We start from the raw sequence: 19,237 nt of genomic DNA on the forward strand, positions 1-19,237 counted from the left end.
GTAGGATACGAACGCAGCATTGAACTTAAATGTTTCAATTAAAGTCAAAGTAAAAAGTTCCTTCAAGTTCAAAATGTGTGACTTTTAAGTTAATTAAACACAAAAAAGTAAGCTGTCACCACTAAACCAGAAGAATTAAGTGAGATTAATGTATGTATATAAGCCCTAAACTTGAGCTGCAGCCCAAATAAATGTTTTAGAATGTAGACCAGCTATAATCACTACATCTCAAAGCCAGCTTCCTGTTCTATAAGTCAATTGTTGTGGTGCTGTCACTCTCACTGGGTGTCTCAGATGAGTTGCATCAGCAAGTTGACATCAACCTGCTTTTCAGAATGACACAAAGACAACCAGCAGCTAAGTCCTGGCTTGAATTATTTTGTGAAACAGGCTTTTCTCTTGAACTTTAAACCTCACTGTCCCCACTCATTCCACTCATCCTCCATTACCACTCCTTTTCTTCCCAGTCATCCTTCTCTTTCTTTTTCCCTCCAGGCCAAAGAAAGCATTGAGCAGCTGGTGTATATTTGTCAGACAGACAAGGAAGATGTCCGAGATGCTGCCAAACAAGCACTGCTGACACTGGGTAATTTGAACTATTATATACCCTGGAAGAAAGTTGTTTTGTTCCTACATGATTGCCTCAAGAGGCTTGTCAACTCTATAGATGAACATGAGGGAAAGATGAGCTGTTGAGCGCAAGAAGAATTTGAGTTACGTACAATCATAAAGAAAGAGTAGCTAACTTAAAAAATTAGATGATGTCCCTTTTCTGATAACTGTTTTCTCTCTCCCATATCAAATGATAGTGATTCTCTTTAATGGATGACAGGTTTCAAGATTTCTGAATCTCAATACTGGATCAGATCAAATAAGTCTTAGAATTTACAATGAGCTTTTATATTGTTGTAGTTTACCCATTTAGTTTTTTATTTGAACCATACATGGTATGCTGTGTGTCATACTTAAGGTGGAAAAAACTTGAAAATATCTGTCAAAATTTTACATAAGAAGAATTTGCCAGTTTGCCAAAGTTCCTACACATGTCTGCATCTTTCAGCACAGCTTTTGTTTGCTGTCTTTTAACTTTAACAGGAAATCTTCATAAGGATAACACAATAATTACGTCATAAATTCTTTACTTTGCTGTTCATTGTTGTATGTTATTTATTGTGTGAAACAGGTGAGGAAGGAAAGATGGCCTACAGACACGTGGAGATATCTCAGGACAGCTTGCCAAGACTCTTTGCTCCAGGAAGCATGGCCAGCACAGCCTTCTGACCAGACACAGCCACTGACAGTCACAGCACACCAACAACATGGCAACACAGTATCCACTGTGTCCATCTGCTAAAGTGGAGGACCAGTCGTAACTTAAACCTTTCTTTAGCAATCATCTATAGTTAGGAGTACTTCAAACAAATTTGCCACAAATGATAACATTTCTGAAGTATAAGTTAAATTAACAAAGAAATGAAGTTCATCATTCATTATTATACAGTATGAAGAACTTTAGAAAGTGTTACTCAAACAGACAGTTCCAGCACTGGCTGAAGAGCAAACATTCCCAAAATGCTGTATTAACTGTTCATATATCACTTTGTACAGTCCAGTAAAGGCTCCATTCAGTAAGTTGTTGCTGCTCCTCTTGTCACCAAACGATCCACATCTGTAGGAAACCAGTTGTGGCCACAGAAGGCTGCAGATTTTTGACTGTTGCCTACAGACAGGACGTAACCATGACGAGAACTGACTCTACTCTTATGCCTTCTCCATGGAACCTGCATCATCTGCTATCTGGAGTGAACATTTGAAACAGAACTGCTGTAGTCTGCAGAAAACAGCAGGCCTTCATTCCACTACTGGTGGTGTTAAAGTCAAACTACAGCCATTTCTGACGGAAATTACACACAAAATAATTACTGGGTATTAAAGCAGCTATTGAGAAATACTTTTTATACTGTTTCTTGTGGGGTTGCCTTAATTTTTGCTATAACTTCTCAGGAAAAGATGATTAGGACTGGTAGAAAGCTTTAGTGCAGCATTTTAGAAATGTATACCAACCGGCATGTACAACATCAGAATGTCTGAGTCACAGTTAGTGTTTGAGGTCTGACTGACATCTGTCAGCTAGCAGGCAGTAAACGAGATAAGAGCAAAGACACAAGACTCACGATCAGCAGCCATATTTTGTTCAGTAGGAGCCAGGACTGAGGATTAGACTGTGGAGTAAAACACCTCCACAGAGTGGGGACCAGTGGTTGACCCACTATAATGGCTATAAATATATTTATTTAATTCTTAAGATGCAGATAATTAAACAAATACAATTCAATTATGCTTTTTAACTGCACATATAAAATATTCCAAATATTCACAGGTCAGTAGTGGCCTACAGCAGAATGTTTAAAATGAAACTGGTGAGTTAACCAAGCTCAGGTTATGTCATCAGTAGTCACCCCTGCTCCCCTCCACAATTCTTTGTTCTGTTTATGAATATTTTTATCTCACTTATCCTGCTTTTGTTTCCACTCATCCACCTAATCTTTCTTCATGACCCCATTTGACCCCTTTCATTTTCCTCCTCCTCTTCCTTTCTGAAGGAAAGGAAGAGGAAAATCATCACAGAGACTGTGATGATTTTCTTCATCACAGTCTCTTATTCACACATACCATCCTCATCATCCTAGCCCATCATCCATACTTATGATCACACACATCCTCTTCATCCCTCTTTTAACCTCTCCTTCACAGCCACCTGTCATTATGACCCCTTTTAATCCAACTCCTCTTCCTCACCATTTTTTATATTCCTTTCTTCACATCCATCTTCCTCTACTCTCTTTATGACTAGATTTTTTTATGTGACTCCCCCAACCACTATTTGTGACCCATTTTCATTTGACTGGTTAACATCATCCTGCTTCAGGTTTGCCCTGCAAATAAACTGAATGTATAATGTGTTTTCATCCAGACATGTGGTGTGTGGCTTATAATGATGTGAATTATTCTCCTTTTCAGAATTGTAATAAAAAATAACTCATTCTGCCAAGGAGGCCTTTATGTTGAATGTTGCTATATTTGAAACAAATTGAAGGAGAGAATGCAGTAGATTCTGCTGTTGCAATGTAGAGGATATTTCAAACAAGTGCCATAAAGTTTTAAATTATGCTTTTAAATGAAGCTACAATAGAAGTTTATGTTGAAGTTTATTGTTCTGTGAATACATGTTTTTGATTTGAGTTGAGCTTTATTTGACCAATTTCCTGTAAATGGTCTACTGAATAATAACTGTCCCAGTTTACCGCCATTTGCAAACAGGGCAGGGCTTCAAAGAAAAGCTTCTATGTTGCTTCCTGTTAGCTAACTGCTATAGGAATAATTATAATGAAGGAGCCTACTGAAACAGTCCAAAGCTGTATTACTGGTCCACACCAGTGTTTTACAAACCGTTTTAAAGTTTTGTGTGAAAATTATATATTTAGCTTTTATCATTTATAAATCTGACATTTATAAATTCTGACATTTTCTAAAGTGCGTTCATTAAATTAAGCAAATAAAAAAGACATGTCAGTCATTACATGAGTAATGAATGACATATAATCAGAATAACTGCAAAAATATAAGGGTGCTTCTTTCCTGTGAGGTGTTTTTATCTAAGCATTTGTAGATATTTTTCTTATTCTCAGTAAATGATAAGGAATCGTTTCTTTTTATTTTGGAAGCTGGGATTTCTTTCCATTCTGAATGTTGACAAATTGCTGTAAGTTACAGAGTAATGATTGTTTTCTTTTAAGTCTGTATGTTGTATCTGTCACACACTGTCAGACTGACTGTATATGAACTGGATTGGGCCACACAGATTATTGCATCTTGACGAACTTTGTAACAACAGACTCACTAAAAATGCCAAACTGTGGAGCACCAGTCAACTCAGTTGCTTATCCTAAGTGCAATTTGTTTTGTTAATCTAATAGTAGCATTACTCTGCCTTTTCCTCTGCAATATCACTGCACTGTAAAGTATATTATTAATATTTTTGATAAATTATATAAGAAAAGACTGTTCTCACTTTGCCTGTTTTGTTTCTGCTGAAATGGTTCTGATAACATAAAAACATTTATAGATTATAGAATTCCCTCATTTTAAGCGCACTTTCATCAAGTTCATAACTGAATATATTCACACAGTAAAACTGCTTCCATGAAGTCATCAATAAATTATTTCAAAACATGATAAATACAGTTCTTTTGTACTGTTCACCTGTTCAGTTTTGCTACTTAAAGTACTTGGTGTATTGATGCTGGCCTACAATCTGTTGCCAAAACATGCTGCAATTTATTTTCAATCTCTTTTTTCCCCCTTTTTTATCATTACTGCAACAAAATAACATGAAACAGTGTCCCAAATATTTTTTGTGCTAATTGCTCATTATTGTTACCACCATAGTTTTGTTAACAACTGAATCAGAAGAGTGCTGTGCGTTGCTTTCATGTCTTCCTAATTGTCAGAGTCTCTCAGTGGGAAAAATCTACTGGAACAATCCTACAGCTTATGGTCAGTGTCATGATCCGTAGTTTTCTGTGTTTATTTTTGAGTTGTTTCTGTGTTTATTGTTATCCTGTTTCCCTGTGAGTCTCTGTCTCTGCGTCTTCCCCATTGATTGTTCCCAGGTGTGTCTCGTTCCCTTGATTACCCTCCCTGTGTATTTAAACCCACCTGTTGTCTTTGTCTCTAGTCGGGTCCTTGTCGTTTGTACGTCCGTCTTACACTAGTTGTTGTTTGCCGTCGATGCGCTCCAGTTGAATTGTGAAGTCCTGGATGGCGTTAGCTCTCGTTTCCAGTCCTGTGTATCAGTTGCTACCGGTATTTAGCTGTGTGCTAATCTCTCTGCCGTGCTGCCTGCATTGGACTGTTGAGCTTCCGTCATTAAATATCACAATTTTCATCATAACCTGGGTCTGAGCGTCTCTCCTCACCACCACCAACCACACCACATGACAGTCAGTAAAGCTGAAGGGTCCTCACACATCTCAAAATCCGATATGTCTGCTACCCAAATACTGTAAAACAGACTGAAATAAAGCAGTTATCTCCACTTGGGGATTTTTACTTCAATAAAGCAGCATATGATCATTTGATTTATAAAATGTATAGAAAATAAATCAAATTGATTATAGTATACAGTTGGGTCACTGAACAAAACTGTCAGTTAATCCTGCTGGCAACTGGACTCTGTTTAGGCTAGGGGTTCATGAATGCTTTAGCAATTAGTTTCTCATCAGAACCAGTAATCTCTCATCCAGTAGTAAAAAAAAAAAAAGAATTTTGTTTTAAAATGCTAAATTGAGAAATGAGTCGGTTTCTTTTTAATGGTCAAAAATTTGCAAGAACATTGAATTTGGTGTGATTAAGAGCAAATGAAAACCTAATTTTTCATATTCCTCTGTATGTTTTGACTAAAGATAATAATCACGTCTACCGTTTATGGGCAGTGACATCACAGAATGAAACAATTACTTTCGTGTATGCTGAATTGTGGAAGGTATCAAAATATTAGACAATTCTCTATTTTATGGTTTTACTATGCTTTTACTAATTAAAATATGAAAAGAAAATCATGGGGTTGCAGGCTGATGCAGTAGGTAGCACTGTTGTCTTGCAGTAAGAAGGTTGTAAGTTCAAATCCTGGCCTGGGGTCTTTCTGGACTTTGTGTTTTCTCCTTGTCCACAGGGGTCTCCCTGGGTACTCCAGCTTTCTCCCAGAGGCCATTTAACTGCTAGGTTAAATGGCCTCTGTAACTTGCCCTTAGGTTTGAGTGTGTTCGTCCATGCATGCATGTGTGAGTGAGTGAGTGTGTGTTTATGCATGGCTGTTCGTCCTGTATATCTCTGGCTGGCTGGATGGAAATCAAACTTAAATTTGTGACGCCATGTCATCTGCTGGGGCTGGACCACTGAGTTTTTCTCAGGTACTCCTGCATCTTGAAACGTGAGCGTTTCATGTTTTTTTCTGACAAACATTTTGCTGGCCAATTTAAGATACTGATTCATTTTCCAGTAGGACTCTACCTCCCCCGTACTCTCTCCCCCACACACTTCCAAATGCACCAATACCATGTTAATCACCATGGCAACATCAGCAAGGTGGCTTGGCCTAAACCATGGACTGTTGTCAAGAGGAAGAGGAACTAACAATGCAAGTGACCTGAAGGCTACTATTAAAATAACTTGAGCTTTGTGAATTCTTCATCTGAACCCCAGGCTGGTTTCATCCATGCCATGCTGCATTGATGCTGTAATTCCAGAAAAGAAAGTACTTGGTTCTCATGTCTGTATGTTTTAGTAGGGCCACATTTCTACATTAGAAATATTTTCTATTGCTATTAATTGATATTCTAACCAGACTTTGGGGTGTTCATTTACAAAAAGTAAATGAAAAGCCCATGTAGGAGCAGCATATATCCTGGATAGGTCGCCAGTCCATAAACCATGCACACACACTCATACCAGCTCCAGGCGTCAAGGGCCGGTGTCCTGCAGCTGTCAAATGTGTCTCTGTTTCAACACATCTGAGTCAAATAATGAGGTCATTAAAGGACTTTGAAGAACTTGCCTGTATACTCAGGAGGTAATTCAGCCATTTGATTCAAATATGTTCAACCAGGGAAACATCTAAAAGTTGCCAAACCTGAAGGCCTGGGTTTAAAATCCCATGATTTAGAGAGAGCATCAGTTAACCTAACAGTCATGTTTTTGGACTGGGAGTGAGGAAGTCTTTTCTTTTCTGGAATCAACCAAATAAGCTGAAATATGATCTTAACACTCTGTGAGGAATAAATCTATTTGAGGTATATTCCTTGAATTAAGTTCCTAAAACACAGTTGCTAATATTCTAACTTTTTGAGACATTCGGATTTGATGGATTATATGTCAATCTAAGTTCAGACATTTGGGTGCAACTGCAATCAAAAGTCTGTCCACTTTCTTATTTCAATAAGGAAGTCTAACCTTTGAATTGCTACTTTAAAAATAAGGGTAATGACAGAGATGGTAACAAATATATAGTAATATAGTCAAATCAATCCAAAGCTATAAAGTGATATTTATTGGGTTATTTTTTTCTTACATTGTCTCTTAAAATGTATATTCTATGCCTATTTGTGGCTAAAAACTGGATTTTTTTTCTGAGAGAATAACTTCTCTCAGGAAAAAAGCCTTCATTCTCCTCACATTGGGAAATGAGCTTCAATGTGTGTTAACGTTGCGCCCCTCCTGGCCAATCAGGGTGCTGCATCAGTTCCGACACCACCCCCCAGCGGCCGCACAGGCGCACTGAGCGCTCAACTGCCATTTTGTGGCAGAAGCTACTCTGCCAAAGCGGGTGAGGAATTAAAACTAACTGCGAAGAAGCGTGTAGTTTATTCCGACCTGGTTAAACTTTTTAGCGCTGCCTCTCTGCTTCCAGGCGGGACCACAGGGAGGAGAAACACTCAGAAACAGGTAGAGTACCACTACTTTTCAGACAAGGGGGGGAGTTTGCAGGATCTTTAACCGGCCTCTAGGTGTCACGATGGGGCTCTGGATCCTGGCAACTCGTGGAATGGTGTTTGTCTCCCTCTATCGTTTTTAAAAGATCTGGCGAAATATGGTAAAACGCCCATGGATGTTATAATTGTACAAACGATCAAATCTATACTATGTGTAGTTGTATTTTTTCAGCACGAGAAAGCGGATAATTTGTCGAGTTCATTGGAGAGTTCAGGCCAGGGCGTCCATTTTCTAGCCTCTTTGTCTCGGCAGCTGTACAGATCTCCAACGACGTTGAAGCTAGTGTCCTAATTGAAGCTACGGATTTGCCACTGCTGCAAAAAGGGCTATTACCTTCTTTATGTTATCGTCTGATCACTTCTATTTTACGATTTAAAATACTTAGGATGACCAGACACTGGCTTAGTAATTCTAAAGCAGTTACAGATTAAACACATTAAATCAAACTCACAGGTTTTTGACATCATTATTCTATTTTTGTAACAAGGTCATTTATATGACATATGTTATGTATTTAATTTATATTATGAGCATATATTTCTAGTAAGGGTGAGAATTGATAAGGTGGACAAAGGTTTGACCCATCAAAAATTGGATTTTAGTTTTTCTTGATAATTGTAGAATTATTCAGTTTAGGACCCCTTGTGTATATGCCAAATAAACATCACACCCACGCTTTGTGTGTGTGTGTGTGTGTGTGTTTAAACAAATAGCTTTAAAGAAATCACAAATTGTGTTGGGAAGAAACTGTTAGTTGGTTCAGAGTAAATCCGTTCAGGTTTAGTCACTAGTTGGGCCAGTTCATAAAAGCGAGGAAAGGGCCGAATCAGACGCTAACTTCGGTGTCTTTAGCTGCCATTAGCTTGTTGTGTTAGCTCAGAGTGAAGGCCCTCCTCGCCCTTCCGAGTTTTAAAATATGCAAGAACTCCCAGTGAGCCAAAACACTTTAATGTGATCGAACATGTCATTTTAAAATGGAGCAATGTTGAAGTTACGCCCAGTTTAGCGCGCCTCCCAGACCACAGCATCCGCTCACGGTCACGGCGAGATCCGAGCGGAGCACAGAATGGCGACGCTCTCGCTGCTGGAGAATCCTCCCACTGTTACTCCGATCGATTGCACAACTTAGCGTTTCCTGAAATCTTCCTGCATCCAGACTTGGACCCCTGGTTGTCTCTGCCCATGTGTGACGACCTCTGTCTGCCTCGATTGCTAACGCACCAGCCGCCCGCTTGTCTCTTATTCTGAGCCCACCTAGAGCCTCATGGCCACAGATCTCTGTTACAGCAGAGAGCTCCCTCTACGACTCGGCTCGGAGAGCTACAAAAATACCGCTTTTTAAAAGCAGCACTTGGAGGCAACAGCTGTCCCAGCCTGGATCAGTGTCGTTTTGGGCTAAATTTCTACCTGCAATCAAAGCAACTGTGAAGGCCCACACACCTGAACCAGAAACAGAACCTGAACCAGAACCTGTCCAGCCTGCAGCTCTAAGGCAGCATCCTCACAGATGGCCATGAAGTTTACATAAACTCACATGTTTGTGCAGTTTTACTACTCTGACTGTGCAACAGTCATAGAAAATTAATATATTTGTATTTATTAAAATCAGACAAATATATGCTTTTTGTTCGTGTTCAGAATGAATAATGTGTGTTTTATATATTTTTGTATGGTATTTTTTCAGTGTTCTGAGGTCTGACTTGCCACATGGTTTTCTTTAGCTGTGTGTTTGTTGCCAGCAGATTTGTTGTCTGTTGATGTTGACTCCTCTCACATGGGCCTCAATAAAGGACTTTCTCACCAACCGACCCCAGACTCTCCTCCACCCGCGCACTGAGCATCACCTCCCCACAGGGCTGTGTGCTGAGCCCCCTCCTGTATTGTCTCTACAGTCTGGCCACAACAGCAACCACATCGTCAAGTTTGCTGACAATGTCACAGTGGTCAGACTGATCTCACAGGGTGATGAGGAAGTTCTGAAGCCATCCTCACTCTGAACACCAAGAAAACCAAGGAGGTCATCATGGACTTCAGGAAGCTCAACACTGACCCTCATCCAAGCAGAGCCTGCTGACACACTGCGTCACATATAGTACAGCAGCTGGACTGTTACAGACAGGTGAGGCAGCAGAGGGTCATTGGCTGTACTCTCCCCTCTAGTGGACATTTACATCTCCCGCTGCCTCAGCAGAGCCAAAGTCAACACTAAGGACAGAACCCACCCTTGCTTCAACCTGATCGACCTGCTGCCCTCTGGGAGGCGCTACAGGTGCATCAAAACAAAAACAGACAGACTCAAAAACAGCTTCTTCCCAACTAACACCCTGAGCTCTCACATACACTAATTATAAAGTGGTTATATGTGTATATCCATGTGTGTATGTGTGTCCATATATATGTATATATATATATATCATTGTAAATATCATTATATTCATGTTTATATTGTATATATTTCTGATGTTGCACTGTTTTTTTCTAAATTCTGAATGTGAAAATCTTTGTGATGTCACATATAGTTACTGTCAGAAATGCACTTCCTCTCCTGTTGATTGGTTCATCTTCCCAGGCTGGACATGGTGAACTTTATGCTGATAGATGTTATAGTTAATAGTGATGCTGCTATCAACAGGAGCAGATGAACATCAGGATTCTTGCATCCACTAACCCCGCGGCCCCTGGCCCCCAGCACAGATGTTCTTCTTTGGTGTTTTTGAAACCTGTGTTGCAGCCATCTCCAATTAGTTTTCCTCTCTTCTCTGTGTTTTAGTTGTCATGGACGGCAGCTCAGCAGAAGCTGTGGGGGAGGTGGACGCCCCCCCTAAAGACTTCCCATCCATCCAGGCTGTCCACAGCCAGGAGGCCCTGGTGGTGGATCTCCTCCAGCAGGCGGCGGAGGCCGGGGGTGTGGTGCAGGGACCGGCAGCTGTCGTACTGGAGCAAGGTTCTGTCTGGGCTTGTTCTGCCTTGGTTCGGCCAGGAGTTTAAACATGGTTGATGTTAGAAGTGACTGCCTCTCTGGTGTCTCCAGGTCATGTGGAAGGAATGGTAGCAGCTGCCCAATCCCAGCAGGCGCTGCTGGAAGCTGGGGTCGGGGTGAGCGTGCAACGTGGAGAAGTAGAAATGATGGTCATGGATTCCCTGGATCCCACCCTGATGCAGATGAAGACTGAGGTAGCAGCAGGACAAGAGGACATGTTATATATTTTATCTGATTGTGAGACTGGAAGTATCAAAGAAGCTTCTACGAAAACCCCAATATAAGTGTTTATTTTTCAGGTGATCGATGCTGCAGTTGGGGAATCATCAGAAACAGTTGGCATGGTTGCAGGAACAGCTCATCAGGCTGCCGTGGCAACAGTGGACCAGACTCAGATCATCACCCTGCAGGTGCCTCTTCACCTTCTGTTTTCTCCTAAAGTGTTCATCCGGTGTCGGCCGGGGACACTCATATCCCTTCGTCTTATGCCGGGCTGCAGGTGGTCAACATGGAGGAGCAGGCAGCTCTGGGTCTGGGAGAGCTGCAGCTGGTCCAGGTGCCGGTTTCTGCCGCTGCCGTGGACGCTCTGCAGCAAGGCGCATTTGTGGACACCACAGCAATGTCGAAGACTGGAGACCCTGTCATCTGTCACACACTTCCTCTGCCTGAGGGCTTTCAGGTACACTCGCACACACACACACACACACACACACGCATGCATGCACACAACAAAGGCACCGATGTGGAACTACAGTAGTTAATAATACTCTCCACAATTTACATATTCTATATATAACATAGGGCTGCACAGTGGTGCAGTTTGATTAGCACTTTTGCAGAAAGAAGTTCCTGGGTTCGATTCCCGGCCCAGGGTCTTTCTGCGTGGAGTTTACATGTTCTCCCTGTTCATGTGTGGGTTCTCTGCAGATTCTCGGCTTCCACCCACAGTCCAAAACATGACTGTTAGGTTGAGTGGTCTCTCTAAATTCTCCTTAGGTGTGTGTGTGTGTATGGTTGCTTGTCCTGTCTGTCTCTGTGATGGGCTGGTGACCTGTCCAAGATGACCCCTCGCCCGTTTCTCGCCCACTAGGGATTGACAGACTCCATCTATCCATGATGCACTCTGTCATATGAAGTGTATCAAAGTACAGACTGCTGATGTTTTCATGGACAGAAAATGTTGGAAATTCTTAGATTTTACTTACTTTAAGTAAAAATGATGGTAACACTTTATTTAACGGGTGTGCATAAGACTGACATGACACTGTCATAAACATGACATAACACCTGTCATGAAGCAGGCTTCATAAATGTTTACGACTGTTGTCGTGAAGTCTATTCGGTAAATAATGACACTTTTAATGGAAAGTTCCATTAAAACTTGCCTTAAAAGTCTTTAAAAGTGTCAACTTTATGTCATTATTTACCAAATGACACTTCAAGACAACAGTCCTAAACATTCATGAAGACTCCTTCATATTCATAACAGGTGTTAAGTAGGGATGCTCCGATCAGGTTTTTTACTGCCGATACCGATCACCAATGAGGCCGATCTCTGCCGATCACCTGGATTGACTGTTAATTTTTTGCTTTAGGTATAAATGCTACTATGTGATCTGACAAAATTTAAAAATGATCTGGCAATAAATTCACATAATTTAGGCATAAAACATGCAAAATACTTGTAGGTACAATACAGCAGCTATTCAGTCAAAAGGACAACTGAAAAACCTGCAACCAGTAAAATAATATTTAATAGTAAGGCTCTCAGTACCATAAATGATACAAGTCAAATAAATCTGCCTATATATCAAATAATGTCAAGTAAAAAAGGAAACATTAACTCAGAGTAAAACACAGGTTGCTTCAAAATAAACGATCCTTCCTGATAGCTTGGCTAGTTGATTAATGCTGGTTCTGATTGGTTGTTTCTGACCGAGCAGAGTAATTCTGCAGAACACAGGAGGAGGCAGAGGAGATCGATTATTTTTCAGGGATTATCTGTCTTGTGTTGGGACGGCAAAAGTTTTAGGACATATCTAAAATCTTTTCTTTTTTTAAGTTACGTGCTGCAGCTTTAAGCACCGCAACACCCACACTTCCCCATTAACTCTCAGAGCATTAAAGTTCCTCACCACATTGCTCAGGATTTACTGCTGTGCGCTTGCAGCAGTGTGAAGGAAAGAGGAGATCAGCTGCACACAGGCTGCAAATGAGATACAGGTGATCGGCAACAAGAGACAGTGATCAACGATCATACACCTTTTCACGGAAATCAGCTGATTATGATCGGTGGCCAATCGATCGGCACACCTCTAGAGTTAAGTCATACATATGACAATCTCATGTCAGTCCTATGCACAACCCTTGAAATGAAGTGTTACCAAAATGATTTCTGCTAATCAGAACATTTACTGATTCAAATCTCTGGCAGATTGATTGGTGCATCTGTTAAACCCCAGACTAGCCTTATGGGACTACGTCAGCTAGTGGTCTTTTGGTCAGGCCCTGAGCAGTCAGTTTAAGGAAATAATCATTGTCTAGGATATTCGCATAAAATGGTTAAAATTTTACTTAGTTCAATGTTTTCTAGGTGGTCAAAGTTGGTGCTAATGGGGAGGTGGAGACTGTGGAACAAGAAGAGGGAGTAGAAGCCCACTCTGAGGAGGACGAGGAGGATGCGGAGGTGGGACAGCAGCTCCTGGAGGAAGGAGAGGAGGCTGCCCAGCCTCCAAACCATCACCATAACTGGGCTAAAGACCCAGACTACCAGCCTCCATCTGGGGGGGTCAAAAAGGCCAAGAAGGTAAAGCATTCCCATGCTAAAAGACCAAAAAGTCCCCATGTGCCTAAACCAAAGCTGCTGCTGTGCAGGGGAAGAAGAGTCGCCTGCGCTACGCTGAAGGAGACAAGGACATGGATGTCAGCGTGTACGACTTTGAAGAGGAGCAGCAGGAGGGCCTTCTGTCTGAGGTCAATGCAGAGAAAGTAGTTGGCAACATGAAGCCTCCAAAGCCCACAAAGATCAAGAAGAAAGGTACCTGACAGTAAAGCTAATGTTTCCTCATTCTTTCATTTTTGTTTCTGATGTCAAAGGACTGGTCCTTTAATGTCCTTTCATTGTTCTCTTCCAGCACAGCTCTAGTAGCTTTCAGCTGTTTTAGAAGTGGAACATGACTTCTTTTTCAAATATCGCATAGTAGAATGTTATTTTTTTTAAACGTTAACAGTTTATAATGTGCTTTACAGCTAATAGACAGCTTGTTGTTCAGAGTTGTGCTGCAGATGCTGAACTCAGCATTTTCTGAAAGCTTTGGGAAGATGGTTTCCCTGAAAGCTGTGTGTGTGTGTGTGTGTGTGTGTGTGTGTGTGTGTGGGTGTGTGTGTGTGTGTGTATGTGCACGTGTGTGTGTGTGTGTTAGGGGTGAAGAAGACTTTCCAGTGCGAGCTGTGCAGCTACACATGTCCTCGTCGCTCCAACCTGGACCGGCACATGAAAAGCCACACCGATGAGAGACCCCACAAATGTCACCTGTGTGGAAGAGCCTTCAGGACAGTGACACTGCTGAGAAATCATCTCAACACACACACAGGTTGTAAACACACTCCAGAAATGGATTTAACTATTGTTGTTTTTTTTGCCTGTCCAATGAAGCGGTCCAGTCAAAGCTTCACCTGCCTGAGCCCGCCCTGCTCCACCAGCCAGCACACATTCCACAGCCTGCTGCTAGCATCACCAGCTCAACCTGGCTCAGCTATCACTTCTTCACTGGAAGCAGTCATTGCTTCTTTAAAAAAATATCAATTGGATTAATATCTCAGTGTTTAAGTGTTTTAATATTCGAACAGAAAACATTTGATGCTGCCATGGAAGCAGCATCAGACAGTGACCACACTGAGACATAGGAAGAGTCCAGTCTGGACTGGCCACCAGTCACCATACAAATATAGCTGCTGTTTATTAAATGCTCATTCTTAAGCAACAACTAAAACTAAGTCTAACAACTGCTTTTAGCATGTAAGAAAATCCTTAAAAAACCACTAGAGATGGCTAGACAGAAGCAAAACAAGCTGGGAATTCAGCTCAACTTAAGGCACTTTACAAAAAATATAATTTCTGTCTAATCACACATCCATTCCAACTAATCCTAGTTATCAAACTATAGATCAAGTTCAGCTTATTATTCAAATTAGTTTGAAAAGTTTCCTGTCTAAGGAAACCCAGCAGGTTGCAGCCAGTCATTGACTTGCAGCATTCTCTCCTCCTGGACCAGCATGTAGCGACAGTGGAGAGGAAAAGTTCCCCTTTAACCAGAAGAAACCTGCAGCAGAACAGAACCAGAACTTGGCTCAGTACCAGCAGCTATCTGCCACCATCTACTGGGAGTTTGAGGAGATGGAGCAAAGACACAAAAAGAAAGAAAGAACTGATCCAGGAATATTTTATCTGTTAAAGAAAAGTAAAATGTTAACAGCAGGAGACACTCAAACACAGCAGTTAGTAATAATTATTTGCTAAACCATAGCTAGCATTAGAAAGTTTTTCCTATTTCTGCCACCTAGTGGTAGCAGTAAGATATTACAGTCAAGAGGATATAAAGTTGAAATGATCAGAAATCATGTTGACGGGCATTTCAGATTTTGACATTCAGCTTTCGTTTTATTTAGTGACACTGAAAGCAGACAGGAACAGGAAGCTGTGTGGTCCTTCTCTTCCAAACAAACATTTTCCTTCAGGTTTAGCTCCCGTTGCTATTAGCAACATGTTTCTTGCCCCTGCCGAAACAAGTGATCAAACTTCTGGATTAACTCCAACACTGAATGTGTTGTTTCAGACCTGGGCAGGATGGAGCTGCTAGTCATGTTTATGCACTCAACCACAAAAACTTCTTCTGGGACCATTTTGTTTTGCTTTCTTTTTTTCTTTCGTATTTCATTTTGATTGACGTCGTTTTCTAACAGTATTTGTTTGACTGTTGGCTGTTTTTGTTTAAATTTATGACAGTAAATATAAATCATTGCCTCAACAGGTGATGATAATGTCTGAGTGGAGGTTTAACACTCACATGTTCTCTGCATGTTGATGCAGGGACTCGACCACACAAGTGCACAGACTGTGACATGGCCTTCGTGACCAGTGGAGAACTGGTGCGTCACCGTCGCTACAAACACACACACGAGAAGCCATTCAAATGCTCCATGTGTGACTACGCCAGTGTGGAGGTAGGACCAGCTGCTGTCTACTGGACATGCATAGGGAGGGAAACAAATACACACTGTGTGTATGTGTGTATGTTTTCTAGGTGAGCAAACTGAAGCGGCACATTCGCTCCCATACTGGGGAACGTCCCTTCCAGTGCAGTCTGTGCAGCTACGCCAGCAGAGACACATACAAGCTGAAGAGACACATGAGGACACACTCAGGTAAATCTGACTCACCTATCAAGATGATGGAGGAAACATCTGGAAGGGGTTTTAGTTGCTGTCCTTGTACAACATAGTTTTCTGTCTTTATTTCTAATAATAAATATTTAGTCTAATGAAGAATGTTAGAAAATCCTCCCTAGTTTATTATGTGAACCAAATGCAGCACTTGATCTGTGCTGAGCTCCATTAGGTGACAGTACTCAGGAGTGAACCTGCTGCTTTTCGTTGTCAGGAGAAAAACCTTATGAGTGCTACATCTGCCACGCCCGATTCACCCAGAGCGGAACCATGAAGATGCACATCCTGCAGAAACACACAGAGAACGTGGCCAAGTTCCACTGTCCACACTGTGACACGGTCATCGCACGCAAGAGTGACCTGGGTAAGAACAGCCAGCGTGAAGGAGCCAGACCCGCTTCTCTTCCCTGGGCTCACTGTCTGTCTGTCTGCATGCAGGGGTTCATCTGCGGAAGCAGCACTCGTTTATTGAGACCGGGAAGAAGTGTCGATATTGTGATGCTGTTTTCCATGAGCGCTACGCTCTAATCCAGCATCAAAAGTCCCACAAGAATGAGAAAAGGTTCAAGTGCGACCTGTGTGATTACTGCTGCCGTCAGGTTGGTCTGTTCTGCTGCTGGCTTGTTTCCAGGTTGGAAGCTGGAGCAAAACAAAGCCATTATATGTTATTTTCATTTAGTTTCAGTTTACTGTAGATGTTTACTTCTTGCTACATGTAGTCTCATCCTTTAGAAGCATTCCTGTTTCTTAGACCAAAAATCCTCAATAAGATCCTAAATCAGGGGTGTTTAGCTCCATGTGTGCTGTAGCCTTTACATGTATGCTAGAATGTGTTGTCTTACATGTATAGTTTTGTTTCCTGTTGAACATGTAAGTCCATAGATTTTTGCAACTTAAATTATTAGCAATCTTAGTCCAAATAATTCTCTTAACAGTACTTATTACATTCTAGAGCTGCAGCTAATAATTACTTAGTTGTCAGTAAATCAGCCTAAATGTAGCATTTTCTGTTCTGAATTTACTAAGATGCCTATGTTGTTACACAAACTCCCACAAATTAAAATAATTCTTCAAAAGTAAGTTTGATGCTTAAAAAATGTAAAATGTGGAGAACCAGAGATTAGGTAACCCAACTCATACCCCCGTCATGAGACAGTCTTACGTGGAGAATACTTTTTATGGACTAATAACTTTAAGTGTAACTAACCCCCAAATCAACTTTTTTTTGTTGATTAAGTGTCTAAATCTTGGGTTCTATCTTTATGTTTCTATGTGAATTTCGACATTTTTGTGTAAATTTGTGTAGGTCCTTAATATTTTGTCTAAAACTGACTCAGTGCTGCCCCCCTTTGGTCAAACAATGCCTACGATGTTTGACCAAAAACATCGAAGCTACTGCTTCTATTAGTCAGAGTTAGTTATGTTTTATGTATTTATGGTTTTGTCAGTCTTTGAACTCCATGTTGTGAGTCTGATGACTCAGAGTAGGCCACACCCCCTTTGAATGCCAGCCGGCTCCCTGTAAAGCTGTGATGTGTAACTGCTGCTGTGGTTTCAGGAGCGCCACATGGTCATGCACCGGCGGACCCACACAGGAGAGAAGCCGTTCGCGTGCAGCCAGTGTGAAAAGACCTTCAGGCAGAAGCAGCTGCTGGACATGCACTTCAAACGCTACCACGACCCCAACTTTGTTCCCACAGCTTTTGTTTGCCCTAAGTGTAGCAAGACGTTCACCCGCAGGGTGAGACTGCTCCTCCTCATCCTCTCCTGCTCACTGACTGAAGATAAAGAACATCCCGATCACATGTTCTCTTCTTCTGTAGAACACCATGGCTCGTCATTCTGAGAACTGTGGCGGGGAGGTGGAGGAGTTTGAGAACGGAGCTGCCACTCCAAAGAAAGGCAGGAGAGGAAGGAAGAGGAAGATGAGAAGCAGAAGGGATGAGGATGATAGCGGTGAGTCATTTTCAAAGTTGCATGTAAGTAGCAGCAAGATGCTGTGTTCACTCCTCTGATTCCTGTGTGTCTTCAGAAGATGACATCCCCGAACAAGACGAGGGTGAGGATGAGGGTGAAGAAGAAGCAGCACTGCTGCAGGAGGAGGAGGACCTGGAGGGCATGGAGCTAGATCAGGCTCCTGCTGTTATCCCAGTTGTGGCCCCAGATGAGCCTCCAGTGAAGAGAAAACGAGGCCGACCCCCCAAGAACCCCAAACCTCAGACCCCCAGCAGAGTCGGGGCTGCTTCTTCTGGTGAGCAACACACACTGAAATGACTCCATGGTAAAAACTGGGAATGATGTCAGCAACATGGAGACAGTAGGACTGGGCCATATAATTGGCCACCAATCACAATTAACCAATTTTTGTGAAAAAGTATATGATTGTGATCTCCGATCACTGTCACTATCTTTTGTTGCCAATCACAAAGACCGATCACATGTATCTCAGACTTTGCAGCCTGCAGAAGTCAGTAGCCAAACTCCACCAAGTGTTTGTTTTTTAAATGTCACATTAAATTTGTTGTGTTGACGCATTTTGACACGCTTATTGTTCCGTCGCAAGACACAAACTTCACCATTCACTCATGTGGAGCATTAAAGTTCCACATGACATGGCTTAGATGCTGCGCAGTGAGAATAACTTATTATTTGCTTACATTACTGGCCCTACCACTGGGTTCAGCAGGTTTTCTGGGGGAAATGCTGCTTCTACTGGCCTGTGTGACCACATGTCTTAAAACTCATTCTCTGTGTGTTTTTCAGTAGCTGCCACGATTCAGGTGGAGGACGAGCTGACGGGCGCAGTAGAGAACATCATAGTGAAAAAGGAGGGGGGCGACGCAGCACCTTCTGTGAAGCAGGGAGCGGGCCTGACAGTGGAAGGAGGGGTGGGTGGTGGTGAGGGGGTGGAGGAGGTGGAGCTGACTGTGAACCAGGAAACAACAGCAGCTACTGCTGCTAATGGAGATCTCACACCAGAGATGATCCTCAGCATGATGGACCGCTGAGCAGCAGAGGGTGGAGGCCCCACCCTGTGCTCCACCTGCACCCCTCCAGCTCCACTCTGGTCCAGGCTGAGCTGCTCTCTGACCGTTAAGACTTTTCTCCACTGAATGAATCTGCATGTTTTGCTACTTTGTCCTACTCAAAGCCACATCCTGTCTGCCTGTGCCCACACACATTTCAGTTCATGTGCACACACAATCCCCCTGTGTGTGTGTGGGGGTGTGTGTGTGTGTGTGTGTGTGTGTGTGTGTGTGT

At 42.1% G+C, this 19,237-nt stretch overlaps 2 protein-coding genes across 11 annotated transcripts in view; both read left to right on the plus strand.

Annotated features, from left to right (window-relative positions):
* The window catches only part of ripor1 (RHO family interacting cell polarization regulator 1), a 65,065-nt gene extending 61,003 nt beyond the window's left edge, over positions 1-4,062 (plus strand). For all 5 annotated transcript variants that reach the window (XM_016663891.1, XM_007577738.2, XM_016663892.1 and 2 more), the window contains 2 exons: positions 496-586; positions 1,184-4,062. In XM_016663891.1, the coding sequence (XP_016519377.1) occupies positions 496-586; positions 1,184-1,281 (189 nt within the window). In that variant the 3' untranslated portion in view covers positions 1,282-4,062. The remainder of the gene's footprint in view (positions 1-495; positions 587-1,183) is intronic.
* A 3,270-nt stretch (positions 4,063-7,332) lies between these two features.
* LOC103155861 (transcriptional repressor CTCF-like) lies at positions 7,333-19,094 on the plus strand. Of its 6 annotated transcripts, none has more exons than XM_007577740.2 (17): positions 7,333-7,503; positions 8,306-8,308; positions 10,322-10,495; positions 10,583-10,725; positions 10,831-10,941; positions 11,031-11,210; positions 13,125-13,337; positions 13,406-13,568; positions 13,954-14,124; positions 15,621-15,754; positions 15,835-15,955; positions 16,191-16,340; positions 16,415-16,575; positions 17,535-17,717; positions 17,800-17,932; positions 18,009-18,227; positions 18,740-19,094. In XM_007577740.2, the coding sequence occupies exons 3-17, from the start codon at positions 10,327-10,329 to the stop codon at positions 18,982-18,984; spliced, it is 2,496 nt and encodes an 831-aa protein (XP_007577802.1). In that variant the 5' UTR covers positions 7,333-7,503; positions 8,306-8,308; positions 10,322-10,326; the 3' UTR covers positions 18,985-19,094. The 6 variants fall into 6 exon arrangements, with proteins under 6 accessions (XP_007577802.1, XP_007577806.1, XP_016519373.1 ...); XM_007577744.2 differs by having other exon boundaries at positions 18,743-19,094; XM_016663887.1 differs by having other exon boundaries at positions 18,012-18,227.
* Positions 19,095-19,237: the final 143 nt, after the last annotated feature.

This window comes from Poecilia formosa, unplaced genomic scaffold, assembly GCF_000485575.1.
Source record: "Poecilia formosa unplaced genomic scaffold, Poecilia_formosa-5.1.2 Scaffold452, whole genome shotgun sequence".
In the NCBI taxonomy this organism is placed as follows: Eukaryota; Metazoa; Chordata; class Actinopteri; order Cyprinodontiformes; family Poeciliidae; genus Poecilia; species Poecilia formosa.

Excerpts from the sequence above, each read along its gene's own strand:
- LOC103155861 (XM_007577740.2), top strand. The coding sequence starts at position 10,327 with ATGGACGGCAGCTCAGCAGAAGCTGTGGGGGAGGTGGACGCCCCCCCT. Across the intron at positions 10,726-10,830 it reads TGATGCAGATGAAGACTGAG|GTGATCGATGCTGCAGTTGG; the intron begins GTAGCAGCAGGA and ends TTTATTTTTCAG. Across the intron at positions 15,755-15,834 it reads GTGACTACGCCAGTGTGGAG|GTGAGCAAACTGAAGCGGCA; the intron begins GTAGGACCAGCT and ends TATGTTTTCTAG.